Genomic DNA, 19,475 nt, shown 5'->3' on the forward strand with positions numbered 1-19,475 from the left:
CTATTAAATATCTGGCAAAACCTCCATGTCAAACCAAAACTTTTCCTTAAATCCAGTGTTCATCCAATTATTTGTTAAGACACTATCTTGCCCAGCTAGCAATCTTATCATAATTGGGAGATTTGCAAATGGTCCAACAGTTTTGAGGCAAAAATTATCATAAAGTTGTGGGAGGCAAGTTTTCTAATGGAACAGCAAGACCAGCATGGTTTCCATCACTTCATTTCAAATCATTAAACTCTCTCTCGTGAGAGTCAGAGATATTCAAGTGATAACATGTCATTTGTACCCCCACCAAACACACCGCACGCTTTTGCGCGCCAGAAGAGAAGGTAAAGTAAGAAGGTATGCTTAAATGAGTGATGTCCCCTCGTTCCACTACTTTTTCCCTGCAGCTTTGCTGTAAGAACAAAGCACCACCAGTCACTATTAACATCACTCAACCGGGCCCCTACCTTACTGTAAAAGCAAAAGGAAAGAAGAATAACTCTTCTTTTTTCCAACATCTTGCTCACTAGTCACCACTGTCACCATTATTTTTACTTTTTCCCTTCTTTTACAAAGAGCATTTGCATATAAGGCATGCTTGCTGGAGTGTGGTCCTTTCATTACCGTTACATGATCGGTCAAATAACAGCAATAGAAAGCTTAATTAATACTATGCTATTCCTGGATCTATGGCAAGTTACTGAGCCACTTTTTAGTCATGATCTGAATCCTGCATCTATTGATGACAGTCACTACAAAGAGAGGTGTGTATTGCAGGGTGCTAAGGGTAGCTAAAATTTAATTCCTCCATTTGATTTGTTCTCAAATTTCAATTGGATACAATTGAGCTTCAGGTTTCTTTAATGTGGACCTCTATTTAAATATAGAGTTCTTGTTGTAGATTGCAAACCATGTGGTCCTCCAAGTGCGGATTCAAGAGTAAAAACATAAGTACATCAGCGTGCGTGTGTATAGACATATATTATATAAAAATTGTTTTTTGTATAAACATCATTAACCTTTTAACTTTTTGAAAACCTTTAACCTCTCATTTTGCAAGTAATTAATTAACCACTCTCCTATTGCAGAGATGATTAATTTATACATTTTAATAAAATATCATGAACCAACTTAGTATGTGACTATTGTTTGACGGAAAATAACGGATGACATGTGTATGTTAAAAAAAATCTTAAAAATATTATTTTATAAATTATTTGATTCTAAAAATAATTTCTCTTCAAGATTTTTTTGTGTTCTCTTATGTTAATGATATACAAAATTCTTATTATTCAAATATGTCTCCTGTACCAAACTATCATCTGTAAAATTCGGTTCATTATCATGAATATTAAATTAATTTAATGCAGTCAAAAAGCATTAAAAAAGTTGGAAGTTAAAAGCTCTGATGGTACCATTTCATCTTTCCAAAAAAATAAATTGGCATTGAACTCAAGAAGCTCAAAGAATTTAAAATAATTCTAAAATAATAATCCTTAATCTAATTTAAAATATAAAAATCTATTTGTAATAATTAACTAATTTCTTAAACAATTGTATCACATAATAATCTTTTTCATAATAATATCAACCTTCTAGGTTTCTAGTATTTATCAACCATAATAATACACTATAGTCATATATACACAACCAAAAATTGAACATTTAGTAGTGCATCATCACTAACAACATTGAGTTACAAGCCGTGCACACTAAACCCTTGCTCAAGTTAAATGAGATTTGAACACCCAAACTCTTATACAAGAGTGAATACCTTATTCATTTGATATCTTGATTCAACCATACACTTAGCTAAAACAGATCCATATTAATGAATTTAATCAGGATCTTAACTAAAAGACCAAATGTTACTTGGTCTCACATAGGATTCTCTTCGTATAAGAAGATAGCTTTTAACTTTTTCTTAAACACGTAGCCATCTTTTTCTTTTCCATCGAGCGACTAAAAAGCAACCAAACACTAAACACTACAAACCAATTCACAGTAGTACCCTCAACTCCAAAAAGAATTAGCAGCAGTTTCCTATGTAATGTAACAGCCCTCTTGGCCAGAGTGGCTCTACCATAATTTCCTCTCAAAATCATGCCCATTTTCACACACTCTATGCTATCTGGGGACAACCTAATTCCTTCCAGTATCCATACACTGTCTTCTTGCGCCCACGACAAGCTCTTCTTCTTCTCTTCCTCCTTCGAATGGCCTTTATTCCTTTATTCCAAATATTAAGAACAAAGGAATAGGAGATCGGAATAGGGAGACGATGCAGACGTCATCATCCCGCCGGGAAGCCACGCCGGAATACCGCCATAAGCCCCCCGTCGGCTGCATCTCCGGCATTCTCCGACTACTCTCCGGCCGTCACTCCCGCAAGCGCCTCACCTCCGGTTAGATCCCAAACCCTAATTTTCGCTCGATTTTCTCTATCTAATGGTCTCATCTATCGCCAGCTAGCAAAAAGGACAAGATCACCGGACCATCTCCTGTGAAACCGTCGCCGGAGCCGGTGAAGGAAGTGGAGAAGAAGGGATCGGAACATACCTTGATGCCGGAGAAGAAGACACTCGCAATGCTGGCTATCGGAGAACCCCGGCGGCGATCTTGTGAGACACCACGTAGCCCGACGATAACACCGGAGATCCGACGATCCTCCGCCGATAGCCCTCGCCGGTCGTCGGCACTGGTGGCGCGGCTCATGGGCCTCGATGACGCTCCAACGAGCTTCCCCGAATCCGCAGCGGAGAAGCGGCGAAAGCTCTTGGGAGCGCTGGAAAGATGCGATGAGGATTTAAAGGCCTTGAAGCGGATCATCGAGACCGTACAGCTGGCAGAGCTCCGAACGAAACAGATCAACACCGTTGGTTCACTCGATGAGCGTGGCCAGGTTAAAGTTCGATGCCGTTTGGACTGTGGAGATTTGACGGTGAAAGCGGGATCTAAGGACATTAACGGCGAACAGCCCAGCCCAGTGTCGGTGCTCGACGTGATTACGTCACCGAGGTTTCGCGCCAATAAATCCGATAAATGTGAGTTTTTTTTTTTTTTTAATTACCAATAATTATTTGGTTCAACGTTTTGAATGTGTTTCTCTGTAACTGCAGCCATTGGATCAAGAACTCAAGAAACATCACCTTTGGGTGTGTTCTCCCAACCAGGTTGGCTAATTTAATTTAGTTTAATAATTTGGAATTTGACACAAAAATTTTAGTAATATTAACATCATTAAAATGATGCATGTTGTTTGCTTATTTGCAGGTGATAGTGAAAAGAGTAGCAGTGGTTAACTCAAGAGACAAATCTTTTGAACAAAATGGAATGCGAATTAAGAGAAAGGAAGGGCCTCGGCAGAAGAGGAGCAAGGCCATGGCGGAGAACGTAAGGGAAGTGTGGGAAGATGGTGTATGGGAGGAGAGGTGGGAACTTGGAAGGATAGGGGTTGGTTTGGAGATTGATATATTTGGGGACTTGGTTGAGGAGTTGGTTAAGGAGATGGTTGGATTTTACAAGTTGCTCTCATTTCCATTGAGGACTTGTAGGAAAAGATTGTGTTTTTGAATTTTTTTTTTTTTTTTAAATTTGTGGGAATAAATATTTGGAATTAAATTTGGTGTGATGTTGGTTGTAGGTTTGTAGCTTGTTTACAATGTTGCTACTGTGGAAGCATGCATTTCTGTTGGTTGTTTATGTTTGTTTGTTGGTTAGTACTGATTAGGTTCCTCCAATGGTACATTGCTGTGATAATTGTAGTACACTCATAACTCATAAGAGGGTTTTTATGTCCTTGAGGTGATGTGTTGTTCACCCAGAACTAAGTAGATGTGTACTGCTAGTTTAATTTCATTGGATATTTCACATTTTATTTTAGTATTTAAGAAAAATTATTTATTAATCTTTGTAAATTTTCAAATATCTTTTGTAATCATATGACATTTCAATTTTTTGTGTAGTTTCTTTGTTTTTAATTTATTTATTTTTCAATCACGGTATCAGTTTATTTTATTTAAAAATTTAATTTTACCCCATTGTGTGTTTTGTGTTTGTGTTTGTGTGTTGGTGTTTCCGTTTAAAATTGTTGAGGGGCATTTTTGACAAAAATACTGAGAAATAGGCTATTATATGGTGTCAAAAAGAGGAAAGACTTTTTGGGGATATGAAATAGTCCAAGAATTTTTTGATCAAGTAATAAAGGGATGATATGAACAATTTCTCTAGTATTTATTAAAGTACACCTGTAAAAATATAGTTTTTGCATAAAAATGGAAAAACATTTTGGGAGGGTTTGGATTTTAAACTTCCATGCTAGGTGATTACAATTTATTTTAGTATTTATCAAAGTACACATACAAAAAATATAATTTTTGCATAAAAATAGAAAATATTTTGGGATGGTTCAATTTTTAAACTTCCATGCTTAGTGATCAAAGCTATCAACCACGTGAGGAGGAATTTTCTCTGTTCCAACACAGATATTGGCAGCCTTAGACCCTTATTAGTGAATTGGAAGCGACTGTAAATCAAAGGAACAAAGGGGTGTGGTATTCTGAATATGGAGGAATTCAACATGGTCCTCTGTGAAAAATAGCGGTGGAAAATTACAAGTAGTACTCTTTGTGCAGAGCAAAAATAATTCAATTTAATTATCACCCGAACGCACCTACTTGAAATCTCTTCTACCGATCACCTAGAAGAAAATCCTTCTTCTAGAATGGGATCCTAAGTTATCTACTTGCATTCAGATCCTAGCTATATCATCCCCAACCCCAGGACGGTTGCGCCACCCTATTTTAGTTTGACAATGAGTCAGCAACTACATGACCATGTACCTTTGGCCAAAGATATCTAGTGTCTCACAACAACATTTTGGAACAATACAGGAGCTTATAAGCTTACTGCAAAATTGTCCCACTATAATAGACCCGGTGGTCACCAATAGGCTAAGTAGAAATGTAACTGACGAATATGATTCACAAGATGGCAAACTGTAGGGGCTAATGACAAATGGCAAGTTCACTACCAAATACTTCTACACCTTCCTCAATCATGGCTTGTGCCCTCGAAAAGCCAAACTATTCAAGTGGCTAGCATGGGGCAACCACATACTTACATTGGAGAATTTGGTTGCAAGAAAATGCAACCAACAACCTACAAGTGTACTTTGTCAGGTGCCAGCGAAGTCAAGAGATCATTTGTTTCTCTTAGGCACTATAGCCGAATGCTTATGGAACTTTGTCACTCAGCTTTTTAGGATCCCCAACCCCCTTGCTTCTTGCACAAGTTGTGGGGTTCTTGGAGACCCCGACTCTATTATTCTCTTAGGGACATTAGAGATCTACTTGTTAGAGCTATAACTTGGAATTTATGGCTTGATAGAAATGTCCATATTTTCCATGACAAATACTCACCTCATTTATTGATTATCTTCAAAATTATATATATGTTTTTGTCATGGATTAATGCAAATGTAGACTCCAAGAAAGCGAGATTAGAAGACTCAACTGCTATAGTAAAATGCATCTTGGAGTTCCTAGCTAGGGTACCACACCGACTAAGGCGATTAACACAGAATGGATGGCCTAAACAAGAATGATCAAATCTGATGGCCATGTAGCTCTGTTGTTTCATGTCATGTTTTGTTTCATGTTTTAAGTTGTCGTGCATGTTGTTTTTATGTTGTCTTTTTTCATTGTTGATGTTGTTGTTGGTGTTGGTGTTGTTGAACGCCAGGATCCACCCCTGGTGGTTGTAACTTTTTGATATTGTTTTTTATCTACCCTCTCCTTTTGTTCTATTTGTTATAGTCCGCTCATACTATCCGCCTTTTTTCATTAATTAAGCCAATTGAAATGAGGTCGAGTAAGGGTGAAAGAAAACTAAGATGATCTTAAAGATGAACCTTAATTAAGAGTGAAGATCAAAGATGAAGATTAAATCGATGGAGTGGGTATTTAGACAATGTTCCACATATGACCACACTTGTAATCAACTATGGATATTGATTTAGAGGTCGGATTTCTTGGACTTTGGAAATTCTAGAATCATGAAGATATCTCTCTCAAGTCTACCAATATCAACAACTAGTCCCCTATAACACCTAGGCTAGATTTCTCTTTAACCTCAGTGTTGTATAGCTACATTAACACTCAATGAATCTCCTAAGTTAGGTTAAGCTCTCGCTTTAAACTTTAGGCAGAGGAGTCATAATGCTCTATCTCTATACACACCATTGAGTCCTTTCATTCATGCAAAATCTCTACATAGTATTTCTCAATCTCAATGCATAAATCATACAAGGATAGAAGCTCTCGCTATAGACAATCTAAAGACATTCAACACAACATGAATGAACCACAAAAGAACCAACATAAATCAATAAACCCTGATATCCGATTACAAGTTCATCATACATTTTCTCAAATCCAAATACTCAAGAAAAATTTAAGCTATCATGTTCACAAAGTCAACACAATCTACGAAAGTAAACAAAAATATAAATCATAATAGATACCCTTATTGATTTAATAGATAAAGGTAAGGACCTTTCTTCAATCTTCCAATGCCTCGTCGAATTCCATACAAGTGATGAAGTATATGCCGTTTCGATCTCTTGGACGACTCTCTTGAGTGCTTGAATCTCGGTGCAATCCACCTCCAAAGGAGCGGTAAACCTCGTTTGAGGCCCTTTCCAAGTTTGGTGGAAGTTCAGCTTGAAAACTCTTCGATCTCCCCTTCTATTTTCTATGGTGGTGATTATATAAAACCCTAAAATTATGATCCACGCTATCATCCACACTCCCATGGATGATGGGTGTGGATGCGTTTGAAGTTGGGTATTCAAAATCACATTTGGGGCCGTGCTACGCCTTTTCAGAATCATCTATGGGGAGATCTATAGAGATGATCCACGGGAGTGTGGATTCGGGACTAGATCCAAAGAGTGTGTATGACCCCATAGATAGGCTATTTCGCTCCAGTCCCAAATGCTCTATGTTTTTATTCCTTTTGCTCCAAAAAAAAACTTAAAAATATAAAATGAGTATTTAAGTCTCCGAATATACTAGAAATAAAATAAAAATATGTATAAATTAACACTCCTCAAATATCAAATATCACATATCAAAAGATTTTTGTTAATATGAGTTCAAGGAGATTTAAAATATTAGATAGTTACATATGTTGGATTCTTTTATAATATATGGTATTTAAATATATCTAGATAATATATGTTTTTTTATTAAATAAAGAAACTATATGGAAATATATGGTCACGTTCAAGCATCATTGCGGAAGTGTTGCACGCGGCGGGGAAGTTGGTGGCGCTTTCTTAGGCGACGGTTCCACATAAGCGTTTTATCTCTATGCTGGTGAGACGTAGAACTGGTGTGTCTCTTCCTCTGGAGATTGACTTCAGTTTAGGTATGAGGAAGTACGTCGTTTTGATCACTGGTGAGCGCGGGACGCTTCCAAAGTTTCACAAAGAACTGGGATGGTATGTGCTAGCGAAGGATGGAACTGATGCGGAGATCGGTGCCTTTCCTGAACGCCACTTCACTCATGAGATCCCATCGACAGAGAAAAGGAAGACTCAGAAACTGGCATCCTCTGTTGCGGTCGAGCTCTACTCCAGCCCTAGAGACAGGGATGTGTGCCATGAGCTGAGGTCAGAGGGTGATCGGCCTCTGACGACCATTGAGGCTAACGGGAAATGTGACCAGTTGGTTCCTCAGTCAATGGTGGTCGAGCCACGCTCCCACGCTGGAGGCGAGGAGGGCGCGCCTCATCGGCAGAACTTCGGCCAACGGACGATGGACAATCTGATGTCCAGGTTCAGACCGGTGATCGGGGAGAGGCTTAGTCACCCGGGGCACGTACGTTCTAAGAAGCCTGTCGCTCCGAAGGTTCTGAGCTGAGATAAGGACGTGTCAAGCAATGGAGGGTTCGGTCTCTGGACAAGCATGCTCCATCGGTTCTGACAGGTGGCGTGCTAAAAATGCATAAAGGGGTTGCGTCCGAGGTAGCGTCATACAAGGTTGCAAAGTCACGACTATCCACATCTGAGGTTTTGATTTTGCAAAACGTGGAGGGCTTGCATTCATCCGAGGTGATCGCCCCACTTGAGAGACATGTATTGAAAGCTTCTAAGGGCCCAACGGACTTGGATGTTGGGTTGAAGTTAAACTTCGGCTAAGAGACGAATCTAACAAATTTTGATGCGTTCTCTGGGGACCCTCTATTGATTTGTAAAGTGGGCCAAGAGGTAGGCCTGAAGGCGTATGAGGTTTCCATTCAAACGTTGGCGGACTCTACGGTTATTGGGCCTGGTTCGGAGGATGTTACTGGCTTAGGGCCGAACCCGAGGGATGGGCCAGCTACTTGGCTGGATCTTGTTGCTATTGAGAAAACAGAGAACACTGTGTTGGGTGGATCTAATTATGTTGGGCCTTCTTCTGTGAGAAACTCAGATTTTTCAAGAGTGGATTTCAACAATAAGATTGTTTCCCCCTCCATGGCACCCTCTTCAGGATTTCAATATAGTTTTTAGCAGGTGTTTGGGAATTGGTTCCGGCTTTAGTTATCCCGGCTGCCCGAGGTTGAGGGTTCTAATATGGAGCTGAAGGATTTGGAAGGGCTTGATACGCAATCCCCGAATGGTGCTTCACCAGACCATATTTCCGAGTGAAATTATTTAGTGTTTGAATTCGAAAAGAATCTTCGCCAACTGATGCTAGATCTTCCTAGGGGAAAGAGTTCTTCAACTTCTGATCAACCTAAGTGTACCAGAAGAGGCGGTAGGCCAAAGAAACCTCCCTCGTGGTTTGATGAGGAGACGGAGCCACCTAAGTCCTCTAAAAAGAAAGCTTCACATGGGGATGCTTTGGAAGGTACTTCTCTCAGAAAACACCTCTCCTTATTTCGGATTGGTCCAATGTGCAAATTGCTAATTATTGTGGTGCATGTGGTGTTGATTTTCCTGAGTTTGTGAATGATTGCATTGATCAAATTCGTTTACTTGAAGGTACCCGTTCTGATAGGGGTGTGGCGGAGACCTCCGCGGAGGTCCGCGGTAACTAGTTGTTGTTCATGAATATTGTTTCTTGGAATGTTAGCGGTTTAGGAAGACCAAGTAAGTGATTTTTGGTGAAAGATTTTTTAAATTTGCACTTTGCGGATGTTTGTTGCTTACAAGAATCTAAGCTAGATATGCTTTCTTTGGCATTATGGCATGAGATTGGGGGTAGCCACTTAGACCATTTTGAGTTCCTTTCCTGCCAGGGGTTCGACGGGTGGCATTATCGTGGGTTGGAATAGTGTTCTATTCACCGGTAAACTAGAAAGGGTAGGCACTTTTAGTTTAATGGTTGAGTTCTATTCCAAAAAGGGCAACTTTATTTGGCATTGCACTATGGTTTATGGGCCAAATGCACGGTCTCATAAAGTTGCATTCTGGGAGGAATTGAGGGAGTGTGCTGGTGCGACAAATGTTCCTTGGATTGTTTGTGGTGACTTCAATGCAATCTTTTCTTTGGAGGATAAACCCTCGGGTGTTCCAAATTTAGATGATGTCTGACATGCTAATGCCTTGATGAAATGGACCCAATCTGGGTTAAGCTTGATCGCTTTCTTGTCAACTATTCTTGGGTGGATAACTTCCTGAAGATTCTCCAGAAAAGTCTCCCTCGACTTGGATCCGATCATGTGCCTATCCCCCTTGAGGTGGGTACATTTTGCTCTGTCCCAAGACCATTCCTTTTTGAATTGGCTTGGACCACTTCAGATGGTTTCCTGGAGCTTGTTTCTCATTGGTGGATGGATCTAACTCCAAGAGGTTATGGTGCTTTTATTCTCACTAAAAAAGTGCCTTGCCTTAGGGGACATCATGCGACACTAGGCTAAGTTTACTTTTGGATCAATCAAACTGAAAAAGTTGTCTTTACTACATGAGATTGATGCGTTAGATATTTCTAAGGAGACTATCTGTTTATCGGCGTTGGAATCTAGACAGGAGCTGATCCTATTGGATAGGCTTGAGGAGACCCGTAAACAAGAAGAGATTTATTGGAGACAAAGATCGAGGCTTCAATGGCTTAAGGAGGGTGATGAAAATACAAAATTCTTTCATGTTGTGGTGGGCGAAAAAATAGAAATTTCATCCCTTGCTTATTTCATAAGGGATGCTTCCTTGTCTAATTCTAAGGATATCAGTAAGGTTTTCACTGCTCGTTTTCAACAGTAGTTTGGCTTGAAGCGGGCTTCAAGATTTGAGGTGGACCTCTTGAAGCTTTTGGAACACAAAAGACATGTCGACCTTTCTCATCTAGAACAACCGTTTCTTTTAGAGGAAATCAAGGAGGCAGTTTTTGACTTAGGAGGGATAAAGCCCCTGGTCATGATGGCTTACCCATGCAATTTTTTAAGATTTTCTGGGAAACAATTAAGTTGGACCTTCTGAGGTTGTGTGAGGATTTCTATTTTAGTAGAGCCAACTTAGAGCGCATCAACTGGGCTAATATTGCACTCATTTCTAAGATTGATTCCCCAGAGTCTCCGGGGGACTTCCGGGCCATCAGTTTAATAAATTCTTCTCTAAATATTTTATCAAAACTGCTAGCAAACCGTCTTAGCAAGGTTATGAATGATCTGGTTGATTCTGACCAATCTGCATTCTCGAAAGGACGGTGCATCCTGGATAACATTGCCACTGCTGAAGAGCTGCTCTTCAGTATTCATAAGCGAAGATTACTGGGTCATATCTTGAAGGTTGACTTTACCAAGACCTTTGATCTGGTTGATTGGGACTTTCTCTTTAATCTTCTGGTTGCTTGGGGATTTGGAGGCAGATGGATTGGCTGGATTCAAAAGATTCTGCTCTCTTCTAATGCAAACATTCTGGTGAATGGGTCTCCTAATGGCTACATTCGATATCAGCGTGGATTGCGACAAGGGGACCCGCTTTCCCTTTGCTTTTTGTCTTAGTCACGGATGTGTTAAGCGCTATGTTCTCTCACGCGCTGAGGTCCAAAGTTTTAGTTGGTGTCCTATTGGGAGATTACGGGAGCAAGTGCAATCTGCACTACGTGGACGATTTACTGATGTTCACCACGGGAGGTATTGAGGACCTTAGGATTGTGAAGCTGATCTTGTTTTTGTTTGAAGGCATGACAGCCTTGCAACAAATTTTGATAAGACTTGTCTCTTTTCAAGTGTGATGGGCAATCTACCGGAGGATCGGGCAGTAAAAACTCTTAACTACTGTGTGGGGTTGTTGCCTGTCACCTATCTGGGGATTCCAATTTCTGGGAGAAGACCTCGGTGTTAGGATTGGGAAGGACTAATTCTAAAAGTTAGAAGGTGTCTCTCATCCTGGAAAGTGCAACACTTGTCTCTTGGTGGTCGACTTACCTTGGTGAACTTGGTTCTCTCTGTGCTTCCTACTTACTGGATGTCTATTTTCATATTACCGAGTTGGTCATCAAGAAAATTGACCGGATTAGGAGAGATTTCCTTTGGTCGGGTCCTGACATTGACAACCCGGTGTGTCAGTTGGTTAGTTGGAAGAATCTTTATCATTCCCGGAAGCAGGGGTTGGGGTATTTTGGACTTGTGCAACTTCAATTAGGTGTTCTTGGGAGAATAGTAGTGGAAATTTGTCACTGATTCCAATTGGTGTGGTGCACGCGTCATCAAATTCAATTACAGTTTGTCGCATTGGAATTTATTTCCTAATCTTTCGGGCCGAATTTCCTAATTCTGGAAAAGGGCATCTTGCTGCTTGCCAACTATTAGAGGTCGTATTTTGCATGATCCTAACTCGGGAGAGGAGACATTGCATACGAATGATGAGACCTTGGAGGGCTTGAAAAGATGGATTCTTACAGGAAATGGTTTATTTACGGTGAAATCTTTCTATAATTTTCTAAACGATGGTGGGTTGCGATGTCCGATAGCGAAGTTCTTCTGGCGCAACATTTGCCCTCGAAAAATCAACCTGTTCAGTTGGCTTGTGTGGAAGAATAGGATCCCATCACTTGAGAATTTGGCAAAAAGAAAATGCAACAAGCTCCCAACTACAACCTGTGTTCTGTGTCATTCGGCAATGGAGACAGTTGATCATCTCTTCCTTCAGTGCCCTTTCGCTAAACTCCTTTGGGATTATTTTGTTAACCTGTTACAGTTGCCTGAGCCACCTTCCTCCATGGGTAGCCTGTGGGATTCTTGGAGGGCGTCGTTGAGTCCTTCATTTAGGATCTTGGGGGACTTAGTCATAAAAGCGCTTGTCTGGAATGTCAGGCTTGCTAGAAATGATTGTATTTTTAACGCCAATTTCTTGCATGCACATGTGATTATTCTGAAAGTTGACCGCATGCTACTTCCTGGTTCTCATCTTTTACAGAGTATAACAAAGAGAAGTTGGAAGATTCCATGAAGACCATTCATAGAAGCCTCTAGTTTATGGGACCTCGTGTTGCGAATCCGGAGGTGGTTACAACATATGAGGAGACCCCATGTCAGAGCACGGGCTAGAGTTCTGTTGAAGAATTGGAGGGAGTTATGCTTCCTCAGCTGGTTCTAGGTCGCTGTTTTGTTTTGGCTTTGTTGTACCATATCTAGTGGTTTACTCTTAAACTATCTTGTACCATTTTATTTTTAATGAATGTTATTTATCCATCTTTTTCAAAAAAAAATTATTATAAATAAGTTGGCATTTGAAATAAGTTTTTACAACATAATATCCTGTTTATTTTTCATTTTAAAAATATTTTAAAGAATCTAAATTAACAAGGAAATCATACAGGACATGTATAGTAGTCTATATAATTAACTCATCAACGAGGACTATTTATTACTTTTAAATTAAAAATTGTAAATAAAGTTTCCTTCTTGGTCTAGTTTATTAACATATAAAAAATAATAATAAAATAAGACCCACTGAATATCATACTCTACAACCAAGGGAAATAAAATCATGTAATATAGAAAATTTCCTATATACCCTTTTCAACCTTATCCCGAAGTGGTGTAATTATAGGGTATAGTGGAGGGTATTTACGTCTTTTTAGGGACTTCGGAGTTGTCCACGCGTATAAAATAACAACCCCCGAAATTGTTTGCATCTCTATCTCTCCATCTCTCCTTCTTCGATCTCTCTTCTCGAAGTTCGTCGGAGAAGCATCGTCAGCACCTTCAATGGCGGATCAGCTCACCGATGATCAGATCTCTGAGTTCAAGGAGGCCTTTAGCTTGTTCGACAAGGATGGAGACGGTCTGATCTGATCCCTATGACTTCTCTTTTGATTTTTTATCCCATTTTTCGCGTTCGATCCGCATTAATCTCTTGATTTTTTTCACTTTTACTGTTGTTTTCCTTGTGCGCTTGATCCTGTGCCTTTGATCCGGTTCTTCTTTTATTGAATCGTGGTGATCGGTGTTATCTGTAGGGTTTTCAGTCATTTTTTTGTTTTGGTTGGTGATCTGGATCATGAGATGTAATTTTGTTGATCAGGCATCGAATTGTTTGTTTGTTTATATTAGATCTATGCCAACCTGTTTTTTTGCTTTTTTTTTCTATCCAATCGAACAAATATTGATTTTGATTTGCAGAGGTTTGATGTTCGGCGATGTTAGTCCTTTCTAGTTTGCCATGTTTCGTTTGTGATCCGTAGATCCTGGAAGTAAAACATCTTAATAATGTTGGGTAGTTTGAATCACAATGATGAAATCCGATTTGTAAACTGTGGTTGTTCTCCTTCATGAGGATATGAGTTTTTGTATTTCTTGGAGTGGTGTTGATTTGGTTGTAACCTTATAATGGCTTTCTACCAGCAAAATGTTTGTTGGATTTTATCTTAAAGTTCATTATGAAAATGATGTAAAAGTTTTAAATTATTGGGTAAACTATTCAAAACATACTCAGTGCCTTTTAGCGATTGCTTAGCGTATTCTTTAGGGAATATTTATTATAGATCTTTAGTAAAATATTTTAAATGGTCGCTTTTATTAACATTGGAAGTGTTGAACCAAACCTTGAGTGTGTAGTATTTGTGTATGATTAGTGATTGTACCAAAATTTTTTATTAAATAGATCTGGACATGGTATAGATAACATAGTTGTCAGCATGGTTGATCCTGTGTGTAATGCAAAATTGATGCCCATGAATGTTTATAGTTGTTGATGCATGATTAAGTAAAACCTATTCGAAGTTTTCAAGATGGTGAAAACCAATTATCTAAGAATTTCTCCACTTAACTTTAAATTTAAGCTGGCATGGGACTCTTGTCTTATTTGCCTTTGTTTATGTTGTTTTTCATGATACAACTAATTTTGATCTGATTGACCTTCTAATTTGTGTGTTAATATGCTTGCAAAACTATCACACAAGGTGATGTTTTTGTGTGTTTGATGATTTAGCACTGCCATCGGATGGCCAATTGCAAAGTTCCTTGAAGTGATATTCATTATATCCTCCTCCTTAGGCTTGGCTTCTATGTTCTTAGGAACTAATTATATATGCAAAATGCAACAATCTACTTTTCTGAAATATCTGCTTGAGGAGTTTGCATGCCCAAAATTGGATCTTTTGTCATTTATGACCATTATTTTAAATTATTTAATTATTCAAGTAGACTGTTAGTTTTGACCATTTGATAATTAACTGGCCCCTGATTGCTATTTCTGGCTTTCTCCTCACACAAAGTATGTACCTGTGACTTTGAGTCTTTGGTATTATAGTTACTCAGTCAAAGGTTACTAGGATTGGTTGAATATGATTTTGTGTCGGTTTAATTGAGCGTACGATTAATTTGTCAAACATTGCATGGAAACTAACAGGTTGCATCACAACGAAGGAGCTGGGAACTGTGATGCGTTCACTGGGGCAAAACCCGACAGAGGCAGAGCTGCAGGACATGATAAATGAGGTGGATGTTGACGGTAATGGGACAATTGACTTCCCAGAGTTCCTCAACCTTATGGCCCGCAAGATGAAGGACACTGACTCTGAGGAGGAGCTCAGGGAGGCTTTCCGTGTTTTTGACAAGGACCAGAATGGTTTCATCTCAGCTGCTGAACTCCGCCATGTCATGACCAACCTCGGTGAGAAGCTGACTGATGAGGAAGTTGATGAGATGATACGGGAGGCTGATGTTGATGGTGATGGCCAGATCAACTATGAAGAGTTTGTCAAAGTCATGATGGCCAAGTGAGGAAGCCCTTTCAGTAACATCTGAAAGATAAAAGTTTCTGGACAGATGGTATATCATAATATGGTTTTTATTTGGTCTCTTGCAGGTAAATTATTTGGTTGGCCCAAGTTGTGGATTGAGAGAAGGATCATTCTTTCTCGGCCTTCTCTCATGTTATGTCTTTATGTATTTTATGAATCTTTGTCCTCTGTCAGTTTCTTTCTATATTATGTTTGGAGTGTTTGGGTTTGGCTTGGATAGTCTGTAGGTATTTTTCCTATCTGAATTGAAGTTTATTGAAGTCATATATTCATTCCAGTCATGGTTGTTCTTTCTAGAAATTTATATGATGCTTGAATGACCCTTTATGTGATTCTTTTGTTGGGAATTATGGGAATGATGTATTATTGGTTTGAATTTTATGAACATCTTGCAAGCATCACCTCATGAGATTGATACATAGCACCAGGTTTATGATCTTTGACCGGCCAACCACTTGAATTAGTAATACAATTAATTGGCAGAAACTTCTGACAGTTGGAAAATTGAGAGTGGTAGGTATCAGCTACCACTGTGTGGTATTTGTCTTGTTGCTTCTTTCTTTCATCTCTTGGTCTTTAAATCTTGAACACTTGATACCGAGAGCTGCTGGACATCTCCTGAAGATGAAGGTGCTGTGTCTTCATGGCTTCCGAACCAGTGGAAGCTTTCTCCAGAAACAGATCAGCAAGTGGGATCCCTCTATCTTCCAAGATTTCTCTATGGTTCTTCTTTCTCTCTCTTCATCTCTCGAAATCTATATTTATCTATCTATCATGCTAAGGGTGTCAATTGTTTGCAGGTTTTCCCAGATGGCAAGTACCCTGCTGCTGGGAAGTCGGACATAGAGGGCATCTTTCCACCACCATATTTTGAGTGGTTCCAGTTCGCCAAGGTTTTTTTTTTTAATAAACAAGTGTCATGTGCCAAGGCATTTTGGTTTTGATTCCCATATTTGATCACATCCTGTGTGTGCAGGAATTCACTGAGTACACCAATTTGGAGGAGTGTATTTCCTTCTTGTGTGATTACATCACTGAACATGGCCCCTTTGACGGACTCCTTGGCTTCTCTCAGGTGCTCTCTAGTTTTAAAGAGTTTGAGATACAGCTGAATGATAGAGGGATACTGACTGGTACTTGTGGTTGTTTCAGGGTTCAACACTATCAGCCTTAATGCTCGGATACCAAGCTCAGGTGACATACTTATACTCATGAAGTTAGTTTGCCTATGTAGTTAATACTACTCGAAATTTAATGTACCAATAGTCATTAAGATTTTGGTTTTATTTCTCAGGGAAAGATATTACAGAACCATCCACCCTTCAAGTTTTTTATTTCAATCTCAGGGAGCAAGTTCAGAGATCCAAGCATCTGTGAAATTGCTTACAAAGAACCCATCAAAGTGAAATCTGTCCACTTTATAGGAGCCAAGGACTGGCTTAAAGTTCCTTCAGAGGACTTTGCCAGTGCCTTTCACAATCCACTGATCATCAGGCATCCTCAAGGGCACACTGTCCCTAGACTTGGTATTGTTGTTAATTCATGTTCTTGTACAGCATTTCATGAATTAGTTTATGTTAATCTTTGGCTTTGAATTTAACAGATGAAAACACAACTGAGCTACTCAAAGAATGGACCAAGACGGTTCTTCTTGATGGAAAGAGTTTGGCTGAAGATAATGATCCAAAGACTTTGTCTGAAGATAATGATTCAAAGACGTCAAATGATACCTCTGGTGAAAGCCAGAGTGTTGTTGTTGAAGCTTGAGATAGCAATGATGAAAAAAATTTGAGTCTTGAATAATCAACCCTCTTGCCAGAGGTGGTTATGAATAACTTCTCAGATTAGCGTTCTACACTCTGTATCTGTGGTTTTTCTCTGTTTTATATTATTATGAGTTTTTGTGGATGAATTTTATTTATCTACTTTATTTTAGAATAAGCCTCAAGTAATGAATCCAGGTTATCTTTATTTTTCAATGATCTTGAAGTTGTGTAATACAATATGCATGAAGGTTGCGTACAAGTTCCCTGCTTCTGTTTCCCTTTTTCTTTTTCTTTTCTTTCTTCTGTTGCAATCTCACCGAACACCGGACAAAAGTGAGGTAAAGCGTGAGCAATACTCAATTTATATATAAATGCATGAATCATGTTGCCTTAATATAGTGAAAATTAATCTCCAAAGTAAAAAATGCATAAAGCAAACAGTGGTAAACAAACCAATGAGTATCTGATCCATCGGTCTGTAGTGTAGAGCTCCTTTAACATGTGAAAAGTTGTTTGTTGACATTAAAAAGTGACACGTGTTATATAGGTTTTCAATAACTAGAATTTAAACTTGATTAATATTATTTTTTATGCACTAAAATTCAATCTAAATATTAAGTAAACTATCTTATACAAAAATTGGTTTTTTTTTATTTTTCAACTTTCTTTTAGAATGTTAAAAAATAAATTTTATTATCTTCCACACCACCAGTTTCACCGATTTAAACAAAAATAAATTTGATTATTTTTCTTATCTTCTACAACAATTGCAACAAATTTTATTTTATTTTAATTTTTTTTATCCTTTTTAGATGCAAAATTTCAACCATGCAAAATTAATCATATGCTTATTGTTTTGAATAAATACAGCTCCAAATTCTCCAAAGACTAAACTTAAGAAATCACTCCTAATGATTAAAAAAAACCTCAATTTTGTGAGACTTCATGTTTCGTCCTTTGTACTTGGTATTTTTTTAGTTATCTTTGTGGTCTTTTTTTATTCACCTCCAGTGAACCTGTAAATCTTATCTTATTTTGTTTTTCTTATTTCATTCAATTTTAAATTAGCTGCTTTGTCCTTATCATTTTATATTACTTTTATTTTTAATAAATCATATTTTATCTATCTTATAAAATAAATAAATAAATAAATAAATAAACGACCCAAGTTTATGAGCGCACGAGTTGCAAACATTTAACGAAGCTTCCCAAAGGATAAAATGCTCCCTCTACTTCATGAGCGCACTAATCGCAAACGATATAGGCGATGCAGATCCTTCCATAGCTCAGGAGTAATTAGCTCCTCCAGGCAGCTCGAATAGACCTGTGACTTCAGACAGATGTTTTTGCCGATCCAGCTGTTTTCTTTCTTTTTCTCTTCTCAGTCCTCTATTTGTTTTCCTTTTTTTTTTGTACTAATTGCATCACTGTTGATGAGACCTTAGTTGTTTTATTCTCTTACTTTAGTGTTTATTTTCTTCTGTGTGTTAATCTTGTCTCGTACTTCTCGTTTCTAATAAAATAATGATTTATCCACCTTTATTTTTTTAAAAAAAAAAAAATTTAGGTAGCGTTTGGATTGGGGAATGGGAATGGGAATGTGTGAATGAAAAACTTTTAGGGTAGGAGGATGGGAATGAAAAACTTTTAGGTAGGAGGATGGGAATGAAAATTTTGTTTGGTTGGGGAGAAATTTATTGGGAATGTAAAAAGTTAGATGAGAATGAATGAGAATATTACTATTATACCCTTGGTATAAAAATAATGTTTATAATTCACAAATGGGTTTATTTTTAATATTTAAATTAACTATAATCATTATAATTAATTATTAAATTATGTAATTAACTATAGCCGTTATAATTATATATTATAATTATGTATTAAATTATGTAATTAACTATAGTCATTATAATTAAATTTTAAAATATGTATTTATCATTCAATTAATACAACCATATGAACACAAAATCCAATCAAACAAACCACAAAATTCATAATTCATAATTCATAAGTCTTATAATTATATATTAAAATATATAATTCATTTTATAATTATCTATTAAATTATATATTATAATTACATATTATCATAATTCATTTAATTAAAAAAAATTCATATGAAATATTATCAATCTCATTTTGTTCAAATTTGTTTCACACACTCATTAAAAAAACACAAAATACAATCAAACAAAACAAAATCCCATCCAAGTAAAATTCTAATATTAAATTTGGTCCCTGTACACTATTTTAGTTAAGTATTAAGCTAAACAGACCAAACATTCATTCATAACATCATCCAAAGTATTAAGGTAAAATATATAATTCATCTTGTTCCTTGACAATTATCAACCAAACACAAGTATTAAGATAAACAAACCATCATCTTGTTCCACCTACAGGTGCCACATAGAAACACACAAAAAAACAAAACATTCATTCATAACATCATCCAAAAGTATTTTTTTATGTAAATACCAAA

At 37.8% G+C, this 19,475-nt stretch overlaps 3 protein-coding genes across 3 annotated transcripts; all 3 read left to right on the forward strand.

Annotated features, from left to right (window-relative positions):
* Window positions 1-1,744: 1,744 nt before the first annotated feature.
* LOC120264500 lies at window positions 1,745-3,905 on the forward strand. Its single transcript, XM_039272314.1, has 4 exons — window positions 1,745-2,393; window positions 2,457-3,032; window positions 3,108-3,161; window positions 3,262-3,905. The coding sequence occupies exons 1-4, from the start codon at window positions 2,270-2,272 to the stop codon at window positions 3,288-3,290; spliced, it is 783 nt and encodes a 260-aa protein (XP_039128248.1). The 5' UTR covers window positions 1,745-2,269; the 3' UTR covers window positions 3,291-3,905.
* Window positions 3,906-9,591: 5,686 nt separating this feature from the next.
* On the forward strand, window positions 9,592-10,237 carry LOC120265232. The gene is made up of 2 exons (XM_039273113.1): window positions 9,592-9,829; window positions 9,960-10,237. Exons 1-2 carry the CDS (start codon window positions 9,592-9,594, stop codon window positions 10,235-10,237), a joined length of 516 nt encoding a protein of 171 aa, XP_039129047.1.
* Window positions 10,238-13,103: 2,866 nt separating this feature from the next.
* Window positions 13,104-17,203, forward strand: LOC120264902 (esterase GA18864-like). Its single transcript, XM_039272791.1, has 8 exons — window positions 13,104-13,264; window positions 14,831-15,200; window positions 15,734-15,947; window positions 16,025-16,117; window positions 16,201-16,299; window positions 16,377-16,418; window positions 16,519-16,750; window positions 16,828-17,203. The coding sequence occupies exons 1-8, from the start codon at window positions 13,189-13,191 to the stop codon at window positions 16,989-16,991; spliced, it is 1,290 nt and encodes a 429-aa protein (XP_039128725.1). The 5' UTR covers window positions 13,104-13,188; the 3' UTR covers window positions 16,992-17,203.
* Window positions 17,204-19,475: the final 2,272 nt, after the last annotated feature.

Source organism: Dioscorea cayenensis, chromosome 7 (assembly GCF_009730915.1).
Source record: "Dioscorea cayenensis subsp. rotundata cultivar TDr96_F1 chromosome 7, TDr96_F1_v2_PseudoChromosome.rev07_lg8_w22 25.fasta, whole genome shotgun sequence".
In the NCBI taxonomy this organism is placed as follows: Eukaryota; Viridiplantae; Streptophyta; class Magnoliopsida; order Dioscoreales; family Dioscoreaceae; genus Dioscorea; species Dioscorea cayenensis.